The 27,528-nt window shown below is 46.0% G+C and overlaps 1 protein-coding gene across 2 annotated transcripts in view; it reads left to right on the forward strand.

The window, feature by feature from the left end:
* SENP6 (SUMO specific peptidase 6) overlaps positions 1-27,528 on the forward strand; it is a gene marked incomplete in the record, with an annotated part of 3,063,818 nt that overhangs the window by 498,796 nt on the left and 2,537,494 nt on the right. For both annotated transcript variants that reach the window (XM_044070093.1, XM_044070102.1), the window contains 1 exon segment: positions 500-566. In XM_044070093.1, the coding sequence (XP_043926028.1) occupies positions 500-566 (67 nt within the window).

Here is a 27,528-nt window from a genome sequence, read left to right on the forward strand (position 1 = left end):
GCTGGTAAAAGGAGTTCTCGAGCTAAAGCAAGTGCCGAGTCGGAGCCGAGGATCGGCTCTGAACCCATCCAGCAAGAAAGAAGGCGAGAGAAGACAACTAACATGGAACGTTATGGTAGGTACATAACTTCTAATTTTGTACCCCTGATGACCTGACAATCATGGAAGAGGCAACAGCATCCGACGCAAAAATCCTAAGACTCTGGTATTCAGGACGACTGAGGGCTTACCTGCAGGCAGATAACCCACGTGTGATGATTGCAACAGTGAATACACTCGAACATCTACATTTATGGTAAGTGTACACAACTGTACTTTTCTTGTTGCATTTTTCATTTTTTTCTGGCTTGTATTTTGAATTCTTAGTTTTGTAGTATAAGCATGTATGTTTTTTCATAAATTTATACTTATGTTGATAATTTTATAGAATATCAAATTTCAAAAATTTTATAATGCAACCTATTTTAATGTTTTTTTTTTTTTTTTTCATTATATACAGTGAAGCCAATCTACTGAGTGTAGATGATGAAAGTGATGAGGCATGTAGTGAAGATGAAGCGCTGAAGGTGAGTCTTGTATGCATATAATTCAAATTCTGAAATACATTTGCAGTAGTACTGAGTTTTGCAGTGTACTTAATTGGTGAATGTAAGGTGTGTTCATAGGTAAGTACTAGGCTATCTGCCCAAGGGCATCTATAAGCCTAGCCTGAATGTGTTTGCTTTCCCTGCCCCCTTTGATTAGCTCCCTGTGCCTCTGTCCAGCAGAGCCATTAGTTCCCTGTGCCTCTGTCCAGCAGAGCCACTGCAGTGATCCCCGGGGTAAATTTTCTGTTTCCCATCCACTCATCAAGGTTTCTCTTGAAGAATGTTAGTGAGGGGCTCTGCCTAATGTAGATTGGAATCCTGTTCCAAAGCATGGAGAGTCTCTGGGACAGGAATCTATCCCTCCAGCATGTCCTATTTATCATTGTGGTGAGGTTTAGATCCTTAGAGCGTGTGGCTCTTGGGGATTTGTTTTTTTTTTAGGTGGAGCATCTCCATCAATTCTGGATTTGACATGGCCTTCTATGTCAGGCAGAGATCACCTCTGAGTAAGCAGTATGCATCCGAGTACAGTTGGAATTTCTTCAGTTGGGCTGCATAGGGCATCTGTTTGAGGCCAGTAATCCTCTTGGTGAGATACTTCTGTGGTCTTTCCAGCTGCTGCAGGTGTCTTGTAAGGTACATCCAAAATGGGGCGTTGTACTCTATGATGGGTCTGATGAGTGATGAGTAGAGGGGCACAATAACTTCTTTTGTTCTAGATGCGAACCCTTTTGTGATTAGGTGGGCCACATAGGAGGATTGTCTAACCACCTTGGCAGTATGATTATCAAAGGAAAGATTACTATCTGCTTGGGTCCCCAGATCCCTTATTACATTTTCTGTATTTAGGGGACTACCACGTATGTGGTAGTTCATGGGTACTTTTTTTCCCCTCAAAGGTGATGACTATGCACTTTTTGGCATTTAGCTTGAGGCCATGATTTTTACACCAGGTGTCCATCTCAGTGAGACCCTTCTGAAGGATGTCTGTATCAGCCGGAGAGTCAGTTATGGCACCCAGTTTGCAGTCATCTGCCAACTTTGTCAGCCATAGTCCTTCTGTGTTGCCTGTACCTCTGCGAAGTATATACCGAATAGGAGGGGGTCCAAGGACTGAGCCCTGGGGGACGCCACTTGTAACCGGTTTAGAGTCGGACCTAGAGCCTGCAACTCTCATCGTGTGGGTTCTATCCATGAGCCAATTGGGTTCTATCCGTGAGCCAATTGGCAACCCATCTAGTGACATAAGGGTTTATGTTCAGGCTGGTGAGCTTGTCTATAATACCAGAATGGGGAATGGTGTTGAAAGCCTTTGTGAGGTCTGGGTAGGCTGTGTGGACCTCCTTTCCCTCGTCTAAAGCCTTGGTAACTGTCTCAAAGAAGTCCACCAGGTTTAGGAGGCATGATCTGCCCTTAACAAAGCCAGAATGGGGAGTGTCCAATATTTGGAGGTTCCCAATGTCTCTGTTATCGAGTTCCATGATGATGCGCTCCATAGCCTTGCAAACCAGGCTAGTCAGGCTTATAGGGCGATAGTTCCCGGGGTCCGTTGTGGCTCCACCTTTGTGGAGCAGGATAACTGTAGCTGTGCGCCACTCTGTGGGTACGTAGCCTGTAGAGAGGCTGATTTTGAACAGTGTGTTTAGGCGAGTGGTTAGTTCATTTTGGAGCTCGTGTAAGAGACAGCCTGGGAGACACCATCCAGTCCCATTGAAGCTGTATTTTTAGCTTTGGATAGGGCTGTTTTAACCTGTGTGTCTGTGATTGCCGGGGCTCTACATTCTTCTGGTATGGTTATGGGCCCTTTAGGGGGTGAGAGGGGGGTGAAGTTTGCACTAAACCTGTCTGCCAGAATGTTGGCAATATCAGTCGGTTCGGTGTATTCTGTGCTATTCTGCACTAACTTGGAGCAGATCTGAGAGTTTCCACTTAGGATGTTCTGTGTGTTTCACTTTTGCAGTCATCATTTTTGGGTTATCTGCTTGCAGTACCCCTCAGTCGGTCTGATTATCAAAGTCTTGGGTCCTGCGTCAGTTGCTGTCTCATCTTCCATGACGTCAGGTAGTCAGAGAATGTAAAACATGCAGCTGATGCCCATTGCATTAGTCTTTCTTGCCTTGCAGTGCCCGAAGCAGAAGCAGTTAGCAAGTGCTAGTCGGCCGACTCCTGAAATTTTCATTTTCGAGCTTCAGAACTGAAGTCTTCAACTAAAGCTAAGTACCCTGTTAGGGAAACTTTTTCTTGCTCTAAACCGATGTCAGTAAAAGTGAATAATTTTAATTCTTGTGGAAAGCAAATACCTCATAAAGATTTCCATTCATACTCTATTCCTTGCCTAGGCCCTCACCACGACTTAACTTGCTGTCAGTTTTGTGCCTTATTTAAGCAACGAACTATTCGTCGTCGGTATAGTTATGCTTCTAAATATTTTGGTGCTTGGTTTAATTATCCAGGTATGTCTTCGGTAAGCCATCTGACTACCGACATTCTGAAAAAATGCAAAGATAAAGACAGAGACAGGCCACCTAGGTCCAAAGCTGCCAACGACGCTTCTCCTAAGCCATTCGCCGGTTTGCAGTGAGGTGCTTTCACAGCCCCTGATACCCACTACTTCAGATTCGCAGGCCTCTACTGAGACCCATTCGGAGTCCGGTATGCCGCGAGATGCTTCAACCGTGGAACCTGCTGATGTCTCTACCTTGGATGGGTCCGGAGCCGCTGTGCAGGCACCGGCTTCTGAGGGTGTATTCAGGCCTACTGACTTGAATATTAAACCAACGCCATCTTCTTCTTCAAGGCCTAAATCTCGAACCATGACTAGAAAACTGACGCCTAGACCACATGGTCAGGCCTCTATGCCTAAAAACAAATGATAAGAATGGCTGAAGACCTTGTTACTTTAATCAGGGGAAGCCAACCTTCCCCCTCTAGGAGACCTAGTACTGAATTTGCTTATGATACTTCTGAGCAGGATTCTGAAATTTTTGTTTCCTTTGATGAGCAGGATTTACCCTTATCTACCTGTGAGGATTCTGATGCAGAGGGCTCTATTCCCTCTGCCCCCCCAAGAGGTTTTCTCTTTTGGTGAAACCTTGCATACTCTTAGGGAGCATTTTCGTTGGGAAAGCCAGGATTACTCTGATTCTAAAAAGAGGCTTAGGGATTTCTTACTCCTGCCCCCAGCACAGGCCTTTAGCTATCCCTCCTGTACTGGACATTGTAGATGATGCCTTTTCGGAATCTAGCTTGGCCCCTGACTCTCTACCTCCTGCTGCCAGAAAACCTGATAGATATTACAGGGTTCCTGACTCTCACAAGTTCCTTTTTAAAAATCCCACTGTGGATCCTGAGACCATTATACAGGGACCCAAGGGCATTAAGGCTACTACTGCCAAAAATCCTACCCTCTCTGATAGACTCCAGGGCACTGGATAGATGGGGTCAGAAGGCATACACTTCTGCAACCTTGGCCATTAGGGCCTTAAACTGCCAGTTTCATATGTTAAAGTATCAGCTGCATATTATTGGACTGCTTAAACAGAAAATGATGTTGATTCCTGATTGTGCTGAAAATAAGGATTTACAGGATTTAATGCATTCTGCTGAACAGGTTGGAAAACATACTTTGCAATGTGGATGTTCTTCGTTTTCCATTGCTGCAGTCCTTACTATTGGGTATAGTCCGCGTCCAGTCGGCCCGAATACCAGAGTATAAGGCTGACGTCGGTCAGGGCGCATTAGACTGACGTCAGTACGTCAGGGTACTAATGCGCATGACCGACGTCATATCCTCAGTCTTTTTTGCCGCATGGTCCGATGCAGAAGCAGTTTTGCGAGTGCAGGTTGGCGTTCTGAAATATTTCCGAAACCGGAGTTTCAGACCGAAACAGAGTTGGCTAAGTACCCGCTAGAACATTTTGGTTTTTTCTTGCCTCAGTATTTTACCGGATGTCAGAAAAAGTGAATAACTGTATTTCTTGTGGGAAACAGATACCTCATAGGGATTACCATACCTTGTGTATACCTTGTTTAGGGCCTGAGCACGACGTTGTTGGTTGCCGCTCTTGTGCTAGGTTTAACAAACGCACTATTAAGAGGAGGTTAGACTGTGCCAGGTTAGTGTTTGGGAAGCGTTGCAATTATAAAATGCCGTCGGATGCTCCGACGCCCGCTTCGTCCAAGAAGCGCAAGGACAAAACAGTGAAGCCTAAGGTTGATGAACCGGCAGTCCCGGACATCGGTTCTTTAGAAGGTTCAGTGGAGCCAGAGGTTTTGCCAGGAGTTTCCATGGAGTCTCAGGCAGAAACTTTACTGTTACAGGATGTGCCTTCTCAGGAGGTAGGCCAGGCTGAGGGGGCTTCTCAGGTAACTGTTCTTCCCTCTCTTCCCAAGGTAGTTAGAGCCTCTCCTTCTGTTGCCAAAACTTCTTTGAGAGGTAGGCCTAGTTCAGCTTCAGTGGGGGCTTCTCCTAGCATTTCGGGTTCTGTACCTAAGAAACATATGCTTAAAATGGCAGAAGACTTGATTACTATGATTAGAGGTTCTATGCCCCCGCCTGACAAGAGGCCTAGGGTGGAACCGGAGTTTGATAGTTTTGAACAGTGTTCAGAGGCTTCAGAGTCTTCTGCGGAAGACTTGCAGGAGTATCCTACTTATTCTGATTCTGATGTGGATGATTCCACTCCTACAGCTTCTCCTCCTGAGGATTTCTCATTTTCAGAGACTCTGCATTCCATGAGGGAGCACTTTAAATGGGAAGGCCAGGATTACTCTGATTCCAGGAAAAGGCTTAGGGAATTCTTGTTTTTACCCCAGCATAGGCCCTTAGCTATTCCTCCTGTGTTGAATGTGGTGGAAGATGTTTTGCAGAGGCTTCCTGAACCCTGACTCTTTGCCTCCTGCTCCTGTTAAGCCTGATAGGTATTATAGGGTGCCCAAGCTCATAAGTATTTGTTTAAGAGTCCTAGGGCGGACCCAGAAACTATTTCTCAAGGGCCTAAAGGTGTTAAGGCTTCTGTGGTTAAAAATCCTGTTCCTCTGATAAAGAGGCAAGGGCTTTGGATAGGTGGGGAAAGAAAGTGTATACTTCTTCCACTCTAGCCATGAGAGCGTTGAATTGTCAGTTTCACATGCTAAAATATCAGAATTATCTCCTTTCACAATTAAAATCTAAGGTGGATGCTTTGGAAGGTATTGAGTGTAAAGAGTTGCTGGATTTGGTTCATGTGTCTGAACAAGTGGGTAAGCATTCTTTGCAATGTGGTTTTGATGCTGTACAGGCCTCCTCGAGGGTGGCTGCTACTAGTTCTGTTCTTCGCAGGCATGCCTGGTTGAAGGATCAGAATTTAGCTGAGCATGTTAAGACAAGGATTTTGGATGCTCCTTTACAGTCTGATGTGTTGTTTGGATCGCCTGTGGAAGCAGTTTTAAAGAAAATGGAGGACAAAGCTAAGTCTATGCAAACTGTTAAAGATTTTTGCAGGTGCAGCCACCAAGTTTAGTAGAAATTGGCCTGCTAAGGGGTGGACATGTCCTGCTTATGATTCCCAGTCTAGGGTAGGTCTAGACGTGGTAGGGGCAGGGCTCAAGGTTCTTTTAGGCCTAGAACAGGGAGTTCACCTGCTCAGACTTCTGGTGAGGGCAGGGGTCAGTCCTTTCGTAAACAGACCCAATGACCTGTCTTTTCAGCTGCCAGTAGATTCTCGCCTGGCAGCTCCTTTGGGAGGAAGACTGTCTCTTTTCAAAGAAAATTGGGATTTAATTACTCAAGACAAATGGGTGTTGGATATCATTCACCACGGTTACAGATTTTATTTCCATACAATGCCCCTTTCAAAGGCATGCCAGACGTTCCTCCTCCACAAAGAAAGGAGGCTCACAAGCAAGTTTCTTAGTTACTCCAGATGGGGCCATTCAGCCAGTCCCTGTATCAGAAAGGGGCCTAGGATTTTATTCTCGCCTGTTCCTAGTACCAAAGAAGGGGAACACGTGGAGACCAATTTTGGATTTATCTCTCCTCAACACTTTTCTGGACATTCCCAAGTTCAAGATGTTGACGTTACAACAGCTTTTACCTCTGCTGGGCAAAGATCACTGGATGGTAACTTTAGATCTCAAGGAAGCTTACCTTCATGTGCCTATAAGGCTAAGTTGCAGGAAGTATCTGCGGTTTCGAGCTGGAAATTCTCATTATCAGTTCTCTGCATTGCCCTTTGGCTTATCTACTGCCCAGAGTATTCACAAAGGTTCTGGCTCCAGTGATAGCTTACTTCAGGCTTCAAGGAATTCAAATCTATCCTTACTTGGACGACTGCCTGATTCTGGCTCAAGAAAAGGAAGACCTTCTACAGCATCTGGAATATGTTATAGCAGTGCTAAGATGCCTAGGGTATTCTGTGAACGAAATAAAGTCCAGTCTAGTACCCTCTCAAGACATGTGCTTTCTGGGTGTGAGACTGAATACAGCAGCCCAGATGGCCTTTTAACCCCGGACAAACAAAAGAGTCTGTCACTTTACTTCCATCAACTATCTCATCAGTCCGTGCTGACTGCAAGGACAGTCCTTCAAGCATTAGGGTTCATGGCATCTTGTATTCTGGTGCTTCCCAATGCCAAACTGCATATGAGGAAGCTACAATGGTATCTCAAAATGTATGGACACAGCACTGCCAGGATTTGGACACTGTCATTCAAATAATACCTTGCCTTCAAAAGAATTCTTGTGGTGGGCTCAGGAATGTCACCTAAACAAGGGACTCTCTGTGACCCGCCAGAGGCAAGTCAGATTTTAACGACAGATGCCTCGGACATTGCTTGGGGAGCTCATCTAAATGGAAAGTGGATACAAGACAAGTGGCCTGCCAGACTACAGCATCTACATATCAACATGAAGGAGATGTTAGCAGTCCAGTTTGCATTAATGGCTTTCAAGGAGTTACTTCTTCCAGGGCAGGTGTTGATTCTAACAGACAACACAACTGTCATGTGGTACATCAACAAGCAAGGGGAACACATTCTTATCCTCTATGCAGGCAAGCAATGATTTTATGGGAGACTGCTAAGCTTGCAACTAACTCTTCAGGCAAGGTTTCTGCCAGGAGCACAGAACTCCTTAGCAGATGTGTTAAGCAGACAAATCATGGATCCCCACGAGTGGAAACTGGATCTTCATGTATTTCAGAAATTGACAGTGTCATGGGGAACTCCAGACATAGATCTGTTCGCTTCTCCACTAAACCACCAGCTGCCAAAGTATTGCACAAAGGGGTTTCATCACACAGCTTGGAAAGTGGATGCTCTGTCTTTCAGTTGGAAAAACCTTCATGTGTATGCCTTTCCACCTTTGCCTCTTCTTCCAAAGGTACTATTAAAGGTCAGACAAGACAGGCCAAGGATGATTTTGATAGCTCCAGATTGGCCTCGCAACACTGGTACCCACTACTACGGAGTCTGGTAAAGAAGCCTCCATGGCCTTTACCTCTGATTCCTCATCTGTTATCTCAGAAGGACGGTCATCTGCTCAATGTCAAGCTTCACTCTCTTCATCTAACAGCCTGGCATATTCTGTGTTGAAACACAGCAGGTCTCAACTTCCTCAACAAGTTTTAAATGTGATTATGGAAGCTAGAAGACCTAGTACAAGGAGAGTGTACGAAAAATGGAAGAGATTTTTATTTTGGAGTACAGCAAAGAATTTGGAGATTTCTGAGCCTAATTTGAGTGTGGCTCTTCAATATCTTACTGAGTTATTGGACAAAGGTTTGTCCTTCTCTTCCATTAAGATTCATGCTGCAGCAATTTCAGCTCACTATGATTGTGACCCACCTTTGTTTTCGCATCCTTTGTTCAAGCAGTTTCTTAGAGGGGCAAAGAATATAAGACCCCACGTAGAGCTCCTACTCCTGCTTGGGATCTCAATTTTGTGTTGGAAAAACTTACTCTACAACCTTTTGAGCCTGCAGCTACTGCTGAATTGAAATACTTGTCATGGAAGACTGCTTTTCTGTTGGCTATTACTTCTGCAAGAAGGGTGTCTGAGTTGCAGGCCCTTATGGCAGTAGAGCCCTTTTTGATTTTCCATAAGGATAGGGTATCATTACGTACTAATCCTTCCTTTATGCCTAAGGTGGTTTCTAGTGTGGCTTTAAACCAAACTATTCATTTGCCTACGTTTTATGCAGACCCTCAAAATAAAGGGGAAAAGATTTTGCACACTTTAGATGTACACAGGCAATTGCGTTATTATTTAAGCAGGACCAAGGATTTTAGGCAGTCTCAGCAGTTGTTTGTTTCTTTTGCTTTGAGTTCACAGGGCAAACCTGTGTCAAAACAAACTATTTCTAGGTGGATTGGCTTTTGCATTGCATTTTGTTATTCCCATCATGGCAAGGAGATTCCAGCTGGGATTAGGCCTCATTCCACTAGGGCTACTGCCACTTCAACAGCATTTCTAAGGGGGGTGGCAACTAAGGATATTTTGGAAGCAGCTACTTGGAGTTCAGTGCATACTTTCTCTAAGCATTATCACCTTCCTATCTACTCTAAGTCTAGGGCTGGTTTTGCAACAGCTGTTTTGCAAGGCATGTTGTCAGCTCCTACTTCTTTATGATTTGCCAGCCTCCCTTACCTCTGCTTTGGGATTCTACCCAATAGTAAGGACTGCAGCAATGGAAAACGAAGAACATAGTACAGTTTTGTACCTACCATAAATGTAGATGTTCGAGGATTCCATTGCTGCAGTCCAATTTACCCTCCCTCCTTCCCCTCTGTGTTTAGGGGTGGTTGTGTAGGTGAGTTTACATGCTTATATTTTTGTATATATTCTTGTATATATTGTACATGTTTTTGGTGCAGGTATTTTGGGACTTGTCTTTTTAGGGTCTTCTGACATCTGGGGCAAGAAAAGACTGAGGATATGACGTCGGTCATGCGCATTAGTACCCTGACGTACTGACGTCAGTCTAATGCGCCCTGACCGACGTCAGCCTTATACTCTGGTATTCGGGCCGACTGGACGCGGACTATACCCAATAGTAAGGACTGCAGCAATGGAATCCTCGAACATCTACATTTATGGTAGGTACAAAACTGTACTTTTTGATTCACTGGAGGCATATTGCAGGGCTGCTGTCACTGGGTCTGTACTTAGAAGGCATGCTTGGCTTAAGGAGCAGTCCTTGCCAGATCATGTTAAAGCTAAATTAGTGGATGTTCCCTTAAATCAGGACCACCTGTTTGGCAACAAAGCCAAAGAAGTTCTTAAAAAGATGAAGGAAGAAGTTAAATCTATGCAAACTGTTGAAGATTTCCTGCAAGTACAGCCTCCAGGATTTAGTAGGCATTGGCCCTCTAAGAATTGGACCTTTCCTGCCTCTTCCAAGCCTTCTCAGTCCAAACCCAGATCCAGCAGAACACCCAGGCTTCAGTTCCAGGGTACTCGCTGGACTAAGCAGTGGGGGGCTCCCACTTCCAAATCGGGGAGTAGTAAGACTCCCCCCTATGGTAAACTGTCTCAGTGACTTAACTTAAAAACTTCCAAGCTCTTCTCACCGGACTTCTCCTTTAGGGGGAAAGATTGCTCTGCAGGCAAAAAACTGGGAACTCATTACCCAGGACAAATGGGTTCTAAATATAGTTTCCCGAGGATACAGATTTCATTTCCATATGTTACCAACCCCAAATGGTTGGCCAGATCTACCCCCCAAATCAGTGGGCAGAGGCTCAAAAGCAAGTACTCTCTCTCTTAAGCATAAAGGCTATTCAAACTGTACCAGAAGAGGAAAAGGGGCAAGGTTTTTACTTGAGTCTTTCTGGTACCCAGAAAAGACGACTCATGGCATCCTATCCTAGACCTGTCTACCTTAAACACCTTTTTGGTGATTCCAAAATTCAAGATGCTAACTCTTCACCAGTTGCTTCCTATGCTAGGCAAAGATGCCTAGTTGGCAATACTTGATTTAAAGGAAGCCTAGCTGCATATCCCAATCAGGGAATCTTGCAGAAGATACCTACACTTCAAAGCAGGCTATTTCCACTATCAGCTCTCTGCACTGCCCTTTGGCGTATGTACTGCACCCAGGGTATTTACAAAGTGCCTAGCTCCAGTCATTGCATTTTGCAGGCAAAGAAATATTCAAATATATCCATACCTGGATGATTTTCTATTTCAGGCAGAAAGCCAGGACATACTTTTGAATCATCTGGCATTTGTACAAAAGGAGCTAACTTGTCTGGGGTACACTATAAATGAAAACAAGTCACATCTGGTACCCTGTCAACAAATTATATTCCTGAGAACAAGCTTGAATGCAACTTCCCAGATCTCTTTCCTCACGCCAGAGAAGCAAATTCATTTGACTACTTACTTCAAACTAATGGCCACAAAAACCCTGCTATCTGCAAGACAAATACTGCAAGCCTTGGGGTTGATGGCCTCCTGCATTCTTCTAATTCCATATGCAAGACTGCATATGAGGAAACTACAGTAGTATCTAAAAAGCCTTTGGTGTCAACATTCTCAAGACCTAGAAATAATGATTCCTATCATACCTTGCCTAGGCCTAGAGTTCCTTTGGCAGGCAGAGGCCTGCCACCAAAACAAGGGACTACCTTTCACGCCACCCCCTGCCGCCCAAACCCTAACAGACTCAGACTGTGTGTGGGGGGCTCACCTGGCAGGGAAGTGCATTCAGGGCAAATGGAACCCAAGTCAAATGCACCTGCATATCAATCAAAAAGAAATGTTAGCTGTACAGAATGCTCTGACAGCCTTCAAGGACCACATTCTTCCAGGACAACTAATGTTAAAGACTGACAACACCACTGTTATGTGGTACATAAACAAGCGGGGGGGGGTACACATTCTTACCCCCTCTGCAGACTAGCCATGGCATTGTGGAACACTGCCTTCAGCTACCAAGTGCACCTACAAGCTCAATTCCTGCCACAAAATTAAGTACACTGGCAGACGGATTATGCAGAAATCTCATGGACCCACATGAGTGGAAACTGGAACCAAGGATTTTCAACATGTTGACAAGCAAATGGGGGAGCCCAGATATAGACCTGTTTGGCTCTCCCCAGAACTACAAATTGGACAAATTTTGCACAAGGACTCCTCACAAACAAGCCTGTAAAGTGGATGCTCTGTCCTTCAGCTGGAAAAACCTATCAGTCTATGCCTTCCCCCCTCTGCCTCTGCTCTCCAAAGTACTACTAAAAATCAAACAGGACAAACCAAGGATGATTTTGATTGCTCCAGACTGGCCGCGACAACACTGGTTCCCCCTTCTGCGCAGTGTGTCACGGTTATCTCCATAGCACCTGCCTCAGACTCCTTCCCTGCTGTCTCAGCAGGGGAACCAGATTCTGCACCTTCAGCTTCTAACACTGAACCTTGCAGCCTGGCTAATTACTTAATCTCTCCTTTACCATCCCTCAGCAAACCTGTGATGGATATCATTTTAGAGGCAAGGTGGCCTAGTACTAGAAAATCTTATGCTGAAAAATGGAAAAGATTCTGTGCCTGGAACCAATCTCAAGGGATGAGTACAGCAGCGCCCACTTTACCTCAGATTTTACAATACTTAACTGAGATGCTACACAAGGGCCTGTCTTTTTCCTCCATTAAAATCCACGCCTCAGCCATTTCAGCTCGTTATAACATAGAACCTCCCCTCTTCTCTCATCCACTGCTCAAGCAGTTCCTCAGAGGGGCCAAAAATTTGAGGCCGCCCAGGAGAGCTCCAACCCCAGCCTGGGACCTTAACTTTGTCTTGGAAAAACTCATTCTACCTCCTTTCGAGCCAGCTGCTACTGCAGACTTAAAATTTCTTTCTTGGACAACAGATTTCATTTTAGCAATCACTTCAGCTAGAAGGGTATCTAAATCACAGGCCCTTATGGCAGTGGAGCCTTTCTTCATGTTTCATGCAGTCAGGGTGTCCCTCAGAACCAATCCATCCTTCATGCCCAAAGTGGTATCCAGTGTGGCTTTTAATCATTCAATTCATTTGCCAACCTTCTTTCCCAATCCACAGAATAAAGGGGAACGGATACTGCTTTCCTTAGATGTGCACAGACAACTTAGATTCTACTTGGACAGGACTAAACCTCAAAGGAAATCTGAACAACTGCTGGTAGCATTTGCTGCAGGTGCAAAGGGGAAGGCTATTTCAAAGCAAACCATTTCTAAATGGATAAGCCATTGCATTCATTTCTGCTATAAGCACCATGGAAAACCTATCCCCCAGGGGATCCGACCTCACTCCACCAGGGCTGCATCTACCTCTACAGCCTTTCTCAGAGGTGTCCCTACCAGGTACATCCTAGAAACTGCTTCCTGGAGTTCTGTACATACATTCACCAAGCATTATCACTTGCCAATTTTCTCTAAATCCAGAGCTGGCTTTGCCACTGCAGTCTTACAGGGCCTTATAGCTGGCCCTAATGCTATCTAAATTCCTCCTCCCAACCATAGCTTTGGGAATCTACCCAAATGTAATGACTGCAACCGTGAAACACAAAGAACATAGTACAGTTGTGTACACTTACTATAAATGTAGATATTCAAGTGTATTCACTGTTGCAGTCCTGGTTACCCTCCCTCCAGCCTCCTAACTTCTTTTGACTATACCTCTACTCTCCTTTACTATGCTTAAAAGCCTTTTTGGTGTATTTGCTTTTTTGTTGGAGGTATATCTTTGTACTTTTATATTTAATTGCTTCCCATTAGGGGGCACCTGACATCTGGGACAAGAAGAACTGATGTAATGGCATCGGCTGCATGTTTTATACCCCTGATGACCTGACGTTATGGAAGAAGGGACAGCAACTGACACAGGACCCAAGACTTTGATAATCGGGCCGAGTGAGGGCTACTGCAAGCAGATAACCCAAATGTAATGATTGCAACAGTGAATACACTCTAACATCTACATTTATGGTAAGTGTAGACAACTACTTTCCTCATAAAGAGAGATACAAGTGTCTTTTCTGCCTAAGTGCAGACCATGATCACATTGAGTGTGAAGTTTTGTCAAGCTTTTGTACCCAAGACCCTTTGTAGCTGTTTGCCCTCACTTTTGGTTTATTTGGAGAACCAATGTCTGAAGTTGCTAGCCAATGGAACTGTGGCTTCTGAATCCACTCAATGGGTGTTAAAAGTCTAAAAAGCTATGTTTGGCAACTTCTGTTGTCCAGCCTCTACCAGACATTTCCATCAGGTTGATTGATCGTTCATTTCAGACTCTAGCTTTTTTTCTGTTATGACCCAGTTGGAGGCTGATATTAATGGGATTAAAAGCATATTTTTACTTCTTGTATCTTGCTATCTGTATCCATTTACAAGAGCCAGTTTCTCAGTTTTTGTGTTCTCTTTTGTTTAATCTCTTACTACAAATCCTTACCTGCCATAACATTATCCTTTTTAATCAGTAGTCCTAAATACTTCAATGTGAAGTTGTTAAATCTTGCCGTTTATTCTCACTGATGGGTTTGGAGCCGATCCTTGGCTCCGACATGGCCCGTTAACAAAGCTCAAGGTTTACCAGTAGCTCGAGACCAAGCCCCGTATCCCATGATGCACTGCTGGAATTGCCCCAGATCTGGCTTGCCACTGCACAAATCTCGGTGTTCCAGATTGCTCGGACCAATTTTATTGGAAAGATTTTTCCATTCGTAAGTTTTAAAACCTTTTTCTTGACTTTCATTCTTGTTAGGATAGTTTATATATATATATATATATATATATATATATATATATATATGTATATATATATATGTATATATATATGGGTCACCTTTAAAATCTCGAACTCGCGTTTGCCCGAAACGGAATCCGACGGGACGAGAATACCGAAAACGCAGATGACCGAAAAGGTGAGAACCCGACGGACTCGGTAAGTGTGCGATCGAGTGAGGGATTTAGTGTTAGGGAGCGGACAGGTAAGTGTGCGATAGCGAGGGACTGTGGGTTAGGGGTGGGTTAAGTGAGTTAGGGTTAGGGTGCAGGTAGGGTGTGCGATGGTGAGGGACTGTGGGTTAGGGGTGGGTTAAGTGAGTTAGGGTTAGGGTGCAGGTAGGGTGTGTGTGCGATGGTGAGGGACTGTGGGTTAGGGGTGGGTTAAGTGAGTTACGGTTAGGGTGCAGGTAGGGTAAGTGTGCGATAGCGAGGACTGTGGGTTTAGGGGTGGGTAAGTGAGTTAGGGTTAGGGTGCAGGTAGGGTAAGTGTGCGGTAGTGTCGGACCTTAGGGTTAGGGTTTGGGTTAGGGATAGTGCATATATTATGTAGTGTACTATGTTGTTTACGTGTAGTGTGTTGGTGTAATGGTTTTCGGTGTTTTGCGTTGTCGGCGTTTTATGTTGTCGGTCTTTTCGTTTCGGTCATTAGTGTGTCGGGCAAACGTGGTTTCGAGGTTTTAAAGGTGATCCATATATATATATATATATGTATATATGTATATATGTATATATATATATATATATATATATATATATATATATATATATATATATATATATATATATATATATATATATATGTATATATGTATATGTATATATATATATATATATATATATATATATATGTATATATATATATATATATATATATATATATATATATATATATATATATATATATATATATATATATATATATATATATATATATACATATATATATACATATATATCTATAGAGATTTAGATAAGTGCCCTGTGTTGGCTTTGTTTTTCTATAGAAGTGCTTCTAGTTAGCAGTTGGCCTAGTAGTGTTGGCCTTGTATTTAACTAAATTCTTGGTCAGTTTTTTCAGTAGTTGCTTGGAGTGTGTTTTTTCTATTTGTTTAAATTTGTCTAAATTTAAAAGGATGTCTGAAGAGAAAGAGAAGCAACATCCTAAATCTGGCTTCAAAAAATGTCTGGATTGTAGACATAAAATGTCAGTCACTGGCTGGCACGTTCAATGTGTGTAATGTCTGGGGGCATTACACCTCCAAGACTCTTGTAGCATCTGTCACTCCTTCTCTTCCAGGGTACTTTTAGAGAGGAGGAGTAAATTGGTGGATAGGGGTTTACTTCAGCACCCCTTCTCGGAAGCACTGGGAGACCAGGATGGTGCTAGTAAATCCTCTAAGTCATCCAAGTCTTCAGGTGACTCCCAGGTTATCGAAAAAGGCTAAAAAAATGGAGGGTGTAGGGTCATCGGTTCCACTGCCTTCGGAACAGAGTGTCCCTTCTGTTCGGAACCAGCTCACAGCTTTGGAGCCAGTTTCTGAGCTTCCTTCATCTCCTCTCCTCCAATCAGCACCCTTGGTGCACTCCTCAAAGTCTTCTGTCAGCCTCTCAGATCTGGATATGGACCGGTTGGTGCAGAAGCTTTTATGGGCACCAGGCCTTGCAAAATTGTTGTCGGCTCCAACACCTTCATTGGAACCAAAGACCATTACCCCGGACTTTACTGCTCCTCCTCCGAACCGTACTGGACTTTCGGAGCCGGAGGAGGCCGACCTGATGCTTGTTGAGCCTGTGTAGCAGAGACCTGTTCCGGTGTTATTGGTTCCATCTACCTGGACATCCTCAGCGCCGACCGGGAACTCTAGGAGCCGACACTCTCCTGTCGGGTCCAGAGGATAGTCGTACCGATTTGTCAGTGCCGACTTCCTCTTGGGGCTTTGGCTCAGATGAGCTCGGCTCCTACCTCGTGCTCTGTTGCGGGAGGATTGGGCGGTCCCTTTGGATCCGTCTACCCCTTCTTGTCGGAGTCATGGTGCGTTCGATGCCATGAGGAGAGTCCTGTATCCATAGACATCATCTGCATCAGGTCTGGCTTCCTCCTCCCCTCAAGCGCCTGTGTCCGCTCCTGCTTCTACCGGTCAACCCAAGCATAGAGACCCTGATCCTCAAGTAGCCCCACGGGGCACCCCCTGCTCTTCTGAGACCTCCCCAGAAGCCCCCACTGAGGAGGTACCCAGGAAGAGACTGTGCAAGAGGGGGCACTTGACTCCCCACAGGAGTCTTTGACAGCTGACACTGACTTGGATCAGTCAGAAGGGTCCCCTCGATCCCCCTCTGAGGATATGTCCTTTGCGGAGATATTAGAAATCCTTAATCAGAGGGGTGGTTGGCAGTCCAAAAGCCCTACTGAGGAAGAGTCAGTGCTCTGGAAGGCTTTCGGGTCTCAACCTCCCACCTCTTGGGTGTCTCCACCGTACGATGAGCTCATGGAGCTGATATCTCGTAAGGCGTGGGAGTCTCCGGAGGCCATGGAACCTGTCCCTCGGAAGCCAAGTAAGTTCATCTCTGCCCCTGTGGACAAAGCTTTTTTGACTAAAAGAGTGCCTGTTGATGCCATGGTGGTTGCGGCAGCCACCAAAAAGGAAACGTCTGAGACATCCTCATCTATCCATCCTCCTAACAGAGATTCCAGGATCATGGATAGATAGGGGAAACGCATGTTTAGTTCAGCGACTTTTTCCCTTCGATCACTGAACTATTTAACCCATTTTACGAGACTACAAAAAGATCTCCTGAAAGAGCTAGTAGATACTCTCCAGGGTACGGTAGTTGCAGGTGTTGCCGACACAGCTTGCTACCCTAAACTCGATTTTTGAACTTGTCCATGCGTCTTATATCTTTCGCAGCTGATGGTTCAAGTAGGGCCGCTAGTTCAGGCATTGCTCTGCGTAAACGAGCCTGGATGCGTCTCTGTTCCTTTGCAGAGCCTTTCAAGTCTTCCTTTATCAACACCCCATTTGATGGCTCATCCCTGTTTGGGCCCAAGGTAAAGGAAACTCTAACCAGGTGTGAGCAGGAAGGAAAGACTCTATCTGATGTCGGCGTCCATTTTTCTACCCCTACTCGGCCCTATCCCAAGGGCGGAAAAATGTGGTTCCGAAAAGCCCAGGGAGCCTTTCAGGGCACACGTGGTGAAACTCTCTCTAGAGGCAGTGGAGGGGTTATAATGGAAGACGCTGCCCGTGCGGCGGGTGGGGGGGGGGGCGCAACAGCAGGGTGACAGAGGCCAGTTCTTTGGTCAGCCCTACCAGCTCTCCTGAAAGGAGACCCGGCTGTCTGGCTCTGGAGGCAGTCGGGGGTCGCTTATCTTTGTGCCCAGAAGACTGGCTAAGCATCTAATGCCTGGGTACAAAGCATCATTTGCAGGGGGTATTTCATACCGCTGTCTTCCCCTCCCACTCCTGTCAACAGAATCCCGATGTTCCACCCAGTTTCAGGGAACAAGCAACTATAAAGGTCCGCAAGTTGCTAGAAAAAGAGTCATCCAACCAGTCCCAGCAGACCAAGCGGGATTCGGAACTTATTCAAGGTTCTTTTTGGTTCCAAAGAATACAGGGGACTGGAGACCTGTCTTGGACCTCAGCAGACTCAACCAATTTGTAAAAAAAGAGAAGTTCCAAATGGTCACGCTTCAGCCAATCACTTCCAGTTTTGAGCCCTGCCCTTTGGTCTCACTACAGCCCCCAGAATGTTCACCAAATGCACGGCAGTGGTCACAGCTCACCTGAGGCATCTAGGATTCCAGGTGTTTCCCTACCTAGACAATTGGCTCCTTACTGCCACCACCAGGCATCAATTGATTCAGGCAACAGAATCTACTCTGACACTCTGCAACCACTTGGGAATTACAGTCAAAACCTTCGAAAAGTCTGCTTTTCCGCCATCGCAGCATACTGCCTTTATAGGAGCAGAGTTAGATACCTCAACCACCACTCTACGTCTTCCAGTCAAAAGGGTCTCACTTCTTCGCCAACATGTCAACTCATTGGTGTTGAAGAACAGAGCTACAGCCGCAGAGGTCTTGAAGGTACTAGGTTTGATGGCGGCAGCAATTCTAGCCATTCCACTCGCAAGGATGCATAGGCGAATTCCTCAATGGCTTGTGTTCACTCAATGGTCTTACCAGAAATTGTCAATGAACCATATGATTCTCATCACAAACTCTTACAAGAGAGACCTTCGGTGGTGGTTGACCTCTCCATGTCACAATAGGACGACCCTTTGTGCTCCCTCCCCTAGTAGCCACTGTGACCACGGACGCTTCCCTGATAGGGTGGGGCATTTTCACGGAAAGACTGCCCAAGGCACATGGACGGATCAAGAGTCACATCTGCATATCAATGTTCTAGAGTTGAGAGCAGTACTTCTAGCGTTGTAGTACTTTCAGGACTCTCTTCCTCTTGGGACAATTGCATTTCAGACAGACAACATGTCAGTGGTCTGGTACTTGAACAAACAGGGCGGAACCAAGTCTTACCCCCTTTGTCGAGAAGCCCTCAGGGTATGGCAATGGGCTGTGTTATCCCAGCGTTTTCTGTTAGCAACGCACATCCCGGGGAAATCCAACGTGATAGCGGACAAGCTGAGCAGGGCAATCTTGTTGCCTCACGAGTGGTGTCTCAACCAACATGTTGCGGACATGATTTCCCGCAAATGGGGCCAGCCTTGCTGGGACCTCTTTGCCAGTCTCATCAGTACCAAATGCAGAAGGCTACTTTGCCCCAATGCCACCTCCGGGACATCCCCCGAGACACACACTCATACACGATTGGCCTCTGGGTCTCCTATATGCATTCCCTCCAATTCCATTGATACCCCGTTTTTTACAGAAAGCAAAGTCGCTGGGAAAGACTGTTACTCTTATAGCCACCCATTGGCCTCAACAGATTTGGTTCCCTTTTCTTTACCATCATCTGCTGGAGGATCCATGGATCCAGGACCCCGTTCCAGACCTCCTGACACACCCGTCAGGGGACCTCCATCCTTCGCTGCAGTCTCTAAAGCTGGCTGCTTGGCTGATCCACTTCCCCAAATAGCCAGGCTTCATTCACTCTCAGATGACACAAGACAAATTCTATTGTATTCTCATAAGCCATCCACCAGAAAACTATATCGCAGTAAGTGGAAAAGGTTCTCCATCTCGGCCAGCATACAAAAAATGTACCCTTTCCAAGCTCCTTTGTCGTCCATTTTAGAGTTTTTGACACTGATTAAGGAAGGAGCAGCAGCTGCCACAGTTTGGGTTCAGTTAGCTGCCATATCTAATTTCCACCTTGGATTGGATGGGTTAAATATTATGGCCCATAAGTTATCCAAGGTTTTTCTCAAAAGTGTTTTTCACATGAGGCCTCCTGTTAAATCCCTTTATTCTCCTTGAAATTTTAATTTTATGCTATCTCAAATAATTTTTCCCCCCTTCGAACTAGCATCATCTTGTGATCTCAAATTTTTGTCCTGGAAAACAATTTTTCTAGTGGCCATTACTTCTGCCCGCAGAGTGTCAGAACTTGAAGCATTATCTATCAGACCTCCTTATATGATTTTCCATGCTGATAGAGTATCTCTCAGAACAAACCCCTCCTTTTTGCCTAAAGTGTGTTCTGAGTCTAATATCAGTCAGGTCATTGAGTTGCCAGTCTTTTTTCCCAACCATTTCAACAAATTAGAATACATGCTGCACATACTTGATGTGCACAGACAGCTCAGATTTTATCTTGATAGAACTAAGGATATTAGGAAATCAGATCAACTTTTTGTATCCTTTTCGGAGACCAGAAAAGCTGGACCAGTGGCTAAAACAACCCTTTCAAAACGGTTATCGTATTGTATCTGATTTGTTCATGCAACTGATAACATACCTTTGCCACACTAAGTAAAGGCTCATTCAACCAGAGCCGTTTCTATGTCTTCTGCTTTTCAAGCCAAATTGCCCCTTGATAACATTTGTGCTGCATCTACTTGGTCTAAGCCTCATACTTTTATCACTCATTACAAAGTGGATAAGGCTTCCAGGGACAGGTCTTCTTTTGGTTCTACGGTCCTGAAAAATGTACTTCCGTGAGCCACCCAGGATTGCGGGTGCTAGGGACGCTACACATCAGTGAGAATAAACTGCGAGATTTAACAACTTCACATAAAGAAGTTATGTACTCACCATAATGTTCCATGTGAGTTGTTTATCTCACCTTTATTCTCACGTCCCTCCGTCCATCCCCCTCCTGGCTGACAGTTGACCTAGAGGCTAGTATCATCCTGGTTATTCAATACTACTACTACTTTCTTGGGGAGTGCACCCCTTACAGGGTTATATACACGCACAGCAAACAAGATCTGAGGTAATTCCAGCAGTGCGTCACGGGATAAGGGGCTTGGTCTCGAGCTACTGTTAAACCTTGAGCTTTGCTAATGGCCATGTCGGAGCCAAGGATCGGCTCCGAACCCATTAATGAGAATAAAGGTGAGATAAACAGCTCACATGGAACCTTATGGTGTGTACATAACTTCTTTATGTTAAGTTGTCAATCTCGCCTTCATTCTTGCTTGATGGGTTCGGAGCCGATCCCTCGGCTCCGACTCGGCACTTGCTTTAGCTCGAGAACTCCTTTTACCAGCTCGAGGCAGCCCCATATCCCATGATGCAAGGCAGGAAGTACCCAGATCTCGTTTGCCGCTTCGCTTGGGAGGTCTTCTCTTTACCAGCTCCTGGTAAGTAATTCACATTTGTGACATTTAAGCCCCTTTTAGTTAAAAACTTTTGTTTTGATAGTTTAACTTTAAATTTAACTTTTCTGACAGAAATCCCTGTCTCTTTTAATTTTTAGTTAGTTAATTCCCTATCCCATCCCCCCCCCTGTTAGGGTGTGTGCGTTGGTATTTTTACTAAATACCTTTTTTGGTATTAGTTTAATTTAATTGGACTGGTGTGTGTGTGTTTTGTTAGGCACCATGTCTAAAGAGAGGGTTTCAGGTTTTAAGAAGTGTGACTCGTGCTGTCAGAAGATGTCTCTGACAGACGGTCACACTTCTTGCCTGTACTGTTTAGGCCCTCTTCACCTGCAGGACTCCTGTGCTATTTGTCACTCCTTCAGCCAGAGAGTCCTGCAGGAGAGAAGGAATAAGTTGATTCTCAGGGGTCTTCTTAAGCCGGAGGGCTCTCCGCTAAGTCGGCCCCACAAAATCAACTAAATCTGCCAAGACCCAGGCTTCTGTTTCTAAGCCTGTGGCCTCGGCCCGACTCGTATAGAGTCGAGATCGCTCCGCTGGAGCCGATTCTGGATCCACTAAGCTTTCGGCCGATGGCTATCGGTGCCGAATCTGCTTTGACCACTGTGGTGTCGGTTCCGACCGGCTCCGACACCCACGTGGCACGGCATCGGTGTCGGCTCCGATCGGCTCCGACACCCATGTGGCACAGGCATCGGTGTCTGCTCCGATCGGCTCCGACACCGTTACTTTGGTGGCTGTATCGGCTCCGGCTGGAGCCGATACATCGAGGCGTTCTGCCGGCTCCGAAATCGGTGCCGACAGGATCGGTAATATCGGCTCCGATGACCCATTCCAGGAAGAGGTCGAGGTCTCCTTCCTTGGAGCCGATACTGCCGCCTCGCCTCTTCTATCGGAACGGAGCCATCGGAGCCGATCTTCAAGGTCATCAGACCATGACCTAGAGAGAGTGGTCAGTAGATTGCTCAAGTCACAGGTACTGGCCCAAATGCTACACAGTCCGTCTCAGCAGACGACTGTTGGTCCACACCCCGTTACAGTTCCTCCTTCAACTCTACCTCAGAGCTTGGAGTTGGAGTCTTCGGGCATGGTTACTGCTACGGCTGGAGGACGGATACCCCTTCTGTTCCTTCAGCCCCTACTCTTATCTCCTCTTCCTTAGAGGGATTCGGTGGTCGGGCTTCCATGGTCTCCTCCGAGGGGGTGAGTGGCATCGGACCCTTGTCCGAGCCCGCTCTTCCCCTTGGAGCCTCGGCCTTGGTGAGCTCGGCTCCGACATCTGCCTCGGAGACTTCCCTTTCGGTGGCCCCTGGAGTTCATAGCTCTTCGGAGCGGGGTCTCTCGGACCTGCCTGGGAGGGGAGCATTCGAGGTGATGAAGAGTGTACTGGCCACTGGTATCAGTCAGCAGTCTCTTCCCGTAGCTCCTCCCTCTATTGTACCTGTTGACATCTCTGCCACTTCTCTTGCTACAGGACCCAGAGATCCTCCGCCTCAGGTTTCCCCATTGGGAATTTGCCCCTCTTCCGAGGATTCTCCTGATGTTTCGGGAGATCCTCCTAGGAAGAGGACTTGTAAGAGGAAGCATGTAGACTCCCTGAGTCTGTCACTGGATACTGACTTTGATGAGTCAGAGGGATCCCTAGATCCTCTCTGAGGATGTCTCCTTCTCAGACATCCTAGAACTTCTGAAACAGAGGGGAAACTGGCCCACCAACAATCCCTCTGAGGATGAGTCAGTATACCTAGAGGCGTTTGGATCTCGGCCCTCCACCTCCTGGGTGTCTCCGCCTTCGAACCCCTTATGCAGGTTATAGCACGAAAGGCGTGGACAGCTCCTGACTCTGTAGAGCCAGTCCCTAGGAGGCCTTCTAAATTTATAACTGCCCCTAGTGACAAACAATTCCTTACAAAGGGTGTCCCCGCTGATGCCATGGTGGTGGCTGCGCCACCAAAAGGAACTTGCAGATCCTTCCGTGCCCGTCCATCCTCCTAATAAGGACTCTAGGACCATGGATAGGTACGGCAAGCGGATGTTTTCCTCAGCGACCTTTGCTATGCTCGCTGAATTATCTTTGTCACTTCACCAGACTCCAGAGAGATATCCTGAAGGAGCTGGGAGAAGTAGTTCAGGATCCTACAGCTGCAGGGGCCCAAGAAAAGATTGCTTCGCAGCTAGGAACCCTCAATTCCATTGCTAACTCCTCCATGCGGCTAATATCTTATGCTGCTGATGGAGCAGTAGAGCCGCAGGCACAGGTGTGGCTCTTAGACGCCAAGCCTGGATGCGGCTATGTGATTTTATGGATCCCTTTAAGGCGTCCTTCACAAATTCTCCCTTTGATGGGTCAGCTTTGTTTGGCCCTCAGGTGAAGGAAACCTTGACCAGGTGTGAGCAGGACGGCAAGACTCTTTCTGCTGTTGGAGTCTGTTTTTCCACCCCTTCTAGGCCTTATCCCAAAGGACAGAAGGGTGGGAAGATGTGGTTCCGTAAATCTCAAGGAGTCACGCCGGATTCACGTGGTCAGTTTACCCCTAGAGGCAGAGGGGTAACAACAACAGACGCTCTAGAGGCAGAGGGGGTCCAAGAATCAGGGCAACAGGGAGTCTCTTCCTGAGAAGCCCTTTCAGCATCCCTGAGGTGTTGCCCGGCTGTCCCTCCTTGGAGGCAGTCGGGAAGATTATCACTGTACCCAGAAGCCTGGCATTCCCTCACTCAAGACAGATGGGTACAGTCGATCATATCCAAGGGTTACATAATTCCTTTCGAGGAAAGTCCCTTCCCTCAAGTTCCCTTCCAGATGTACCACCCGGTCTAAGGGACATTGCAGAGTTAGAAATCGCAAAACTACTGCAAAAAAGAGCCATTCAGCCAGTTACAATAGACCATTCAGAGCCCGGAATCTACTCAAGGTTCTTTTGGTCCCCAAAAGACGGGAGACTGGAGACCAATATTGGATCTCAGCAGACTCAACAAGTCTGTCAGGAAGACAAGATTCAATGGTCACTCTTCAGTCAATTCTACCCTTCTTACAGAAGGACAACTGGATGTGCTCAATAGATCTTCAGGATGCGTACTATCACATCAAAATTCACAGACGCTCCAGGAGATTTCTCTGCTTCGGCTGGGGTCCAGTCATTTCCAGTTCAGAGCCCTGCCCTTTGGTCTCACTACAGCCCCCAGAGTGTTCACCAAATGCATGGCAGTGGTCACGGCTCACCTGAGACGTCAAGGATTCCAGGTGTTTCAGATCTCGACGACTGGCTCCTGTCAGCCACCACCAGGCATCAGCTTATACAAGCCAGGGATTACACAATAGACCTTTGTTCTCATTTGGGCATCTCAGTCAACTACGAAAAGTCATCCTTATCGCCCTGCCAGTCTATTACCTTCATAGGCAAACTTAAACACTGTTCGGATGTCAGCTACCCTTACAGAACAAAGAGTTTCAGACATTCAGACTCATGTCAGGATCATTCTGGCCAGCAAGAAGGTACAGGCCAGAATGGTTCTAAAGGTGTTAGGTCTTATGGCTGCGGCCATCACTCTTCTTCCCTGGCTCGATTCTACATGCGCCTCCTTCAGTGGATGCTGTTCACACAGTGGTCATACCAGCAACTCCCAATGCGTCACCAGATTCTGGTGACACAAACATGCAAAGAACATCTTGCTTGGTGGATCACATCGCCTCAGGTTCACCAAGGCAGGTGCTTTGTACCTCCGTCCCGATAGCCACTGTCACCACGGATGCCTCCCTGATCGGGTGGGGGTCATTATCAGGGCAGGATGGTTCATGGGACGTGGCAACCGCTCGAGTACCATCTGCACATAAATGTCCTGGAGATGCTAGCAGTGCTTTTAACGTTGCAAGCCCTCAACGACTTTCTTCCCGAGGGACAATTGCAGTCCACACAGACAACATGTCTGTAGTTTGGTATATCAACAAACAGGGCGGAACCAAGTCCTACCCCTTGTGTCGAGAAGCGCTCAGACTATGGCAATGGGCGATCTCCTCTCATCGCTTTCTGGTAGCAACGCATATCCCTGGGAAAACCAACATTATAGCGGACAGATTGAGCAGAGCTATTCTCATGCCTCACGAGTGGTCTCTCAAGCAATCCATAGCGGAAGAGATTTTTCTGGAATGGGGTCGTCCATGTTGCGATCTTTTTTCCCCAAAACAGCAAATGTCCAGACTTCTTCAGCCTCTTCCCTCTATCAGGCCATCCCCCAGAGACGCTCTGACCCAGGATTGGCCCCAGGGACTTCTTTATGCCTTCCCTCCTTTTCCTCTCATCCCTCAGGTGATCCAGAAAGCTACCGTTTTGAGAGCCAAATTGATTCTCATTGCCCCTTACTGGCCTCGACAAGTTTGGTTCCCGTTCCTCCATCATCACCTTTTGGTGCAGCCGTGGCATCTGGACCCAGTGCCAGATCTACTGATTCACCAATCCGGTCAGCTGCACCGGTCAGTCCCTTCTCTCAACCTCACAGCATGGTTGCTCCACTTCCTTCCTTAGCCAGGCTTCCTTTGATCTCTAACCCAGTTAGAGATATCATAGTAGCTTCACTAAAATCCTCTACCAGGAGGATTTACACAAGCAAATGGAACGTTTCTCTTATTGGGCTAAGGCCCAAAATATTGATCCTTTTACTGCCCCTGTTCAGGCAGTTCTGGACTTCTTAGCAGAGATTTTCCATGCAGGCTCCTCCTCTTCCACAGTCAGAGTTCAGTTGGCTGCTATTTCTAATTTTCATGTCGGGATAGCAGATCATAATATTATGTCCCATAGGCTCTGCAGGGCCTTTTTGAAAGGAATTTTCCTACTAAAGCCTCCAATCAGGAATCCTCCTCCTCAGTGGGATTTAAATTTAGTGCTGACATCCTTGATTCTTTCCCCCTTCGAGCCAGCTGTTTCTTGTTCCCTGAAATATCTTTCTTGGAAAACTTTATTCCTAGTGGCTATTACATCTGCCAGGAGGGTGTCTGAACTTCATGCTCTTTCGGTTCGACCCCTATTTGATTTTTCACAAAGACAGAGTATCTTTGAGAACTAATCCATCCTTTTTACCTAAGGTCGCTTGAAAAACAATCTGAATCAATCTATTGATCTCTCTGTATTTTTCCTAACTATTCAGATAGAGCTGAACAAAGCTACATTATCTTGACGTCCACCGTCAGCTTAGATATTATTTGGACAGAACAAAAAATTTAGAAAATCTGATCAACTTTTTGTTTCCTATGCGGATAATAAAAAGGCCTTCCTGTTTCTAAAGTGACTTTGTCCAGATGGCTTTCTTCGGTCATCACTGAAATTTATACGATCAGGGGAAAACAGCTGTGCTCAAAACCTAAAGCACATTCAACTAGGAGTTTAGCTACTTCTACAGCTTTTCAAGCTAGACTGCCTTTAGACACTATTTGTGCAGCGCCACTTGGGCCACTCCTCACACTTTTGTTTCCCATTACAAATTGGACTTGGCCTCCAGGGACAGAGCCAGTTTTGGCTCTACAGTCCTCAAGAGTTTGTTCCATTGAGCCACCCAGGATAGAGGTGCTAGGACGCGGTCCCATCAAGCAAGAATGAAGGCGAGATTGACAACTTAACATTAAGAAGTTATGTACCTACCATAACGTTCCATGTTAGTTGTCTTCTCGCCTTCTTTCTTGCGACCCTCCCTCCTTCCCCTGGCCTGGACAGACCTTGTATAAGAAACTATAATGCTAAAGACCATTCAGACCTGGTCCTTTTTCCATTTGTAAGTTTCTTCTTCCTTTGGGAAGTATTGTTTATGCTTGGTGTTATTGCCCTTTTGTCAACAAACGAGATCTGGGTACTTCCTGCCTTGCATCATGGGATATGGGGCTGCCTCGAGCTGGTAAAAGGAGTTCTCGAGCTAAAGCAAGTGCCGAGTCGGAGCCGAGGGATCAGCTCCGAACCCATCAAGCAAGAAAGAAGGCGAGAGAAGACAACTAACATGGAACGTTATGGTAGGTACATAACTTCTTATTTTGTCATGTCCCATTGAATGTGGGTTTTGCTGAACCAATTCATGTTATGGGTATGTAGTTTACAGCCATAGCCCTTTTTTAATTTTATATCCAGAAAAAACTTGAAACTGTCTTAGAATGTTCCACAGCACTGATGTGCTTTTCTGGTTTAATCAGTTACAAAACAATATTGTCTGCAAATAAAGCCGGCTTTTCTTGATTACCGTACCACTTGTATCCTTGAATCCGTTATTGTCTTTGCAGTGGTTCTAAATGTAGTGCAGATAAAGGGGAAAGAGGGCACCCCTCCCTGGTACGTGTATTCTGACACAGTTTATCAGACAGGAACCCTGCTAGTTTGATTTTGCCTCCAATCCCTCATGGATTATTCAATTTTCATACCCTTTAGGCATCTTTTTCATGAG

This window comes from Protopterus annectens, chromosome 1.part0 (genome assembly GCF_019279795.1).
Source record: "Protopterus annectens isolate FY-2018-M chromosome 1.part0, PAN1.0, whole genome shotgun sequence".
Taxonomy (NCBI): Eukaryota; Metazoa; Chordata; order Ceratodontiformes; family Protopteridae; genus Protopterus; species Protopterus annectens.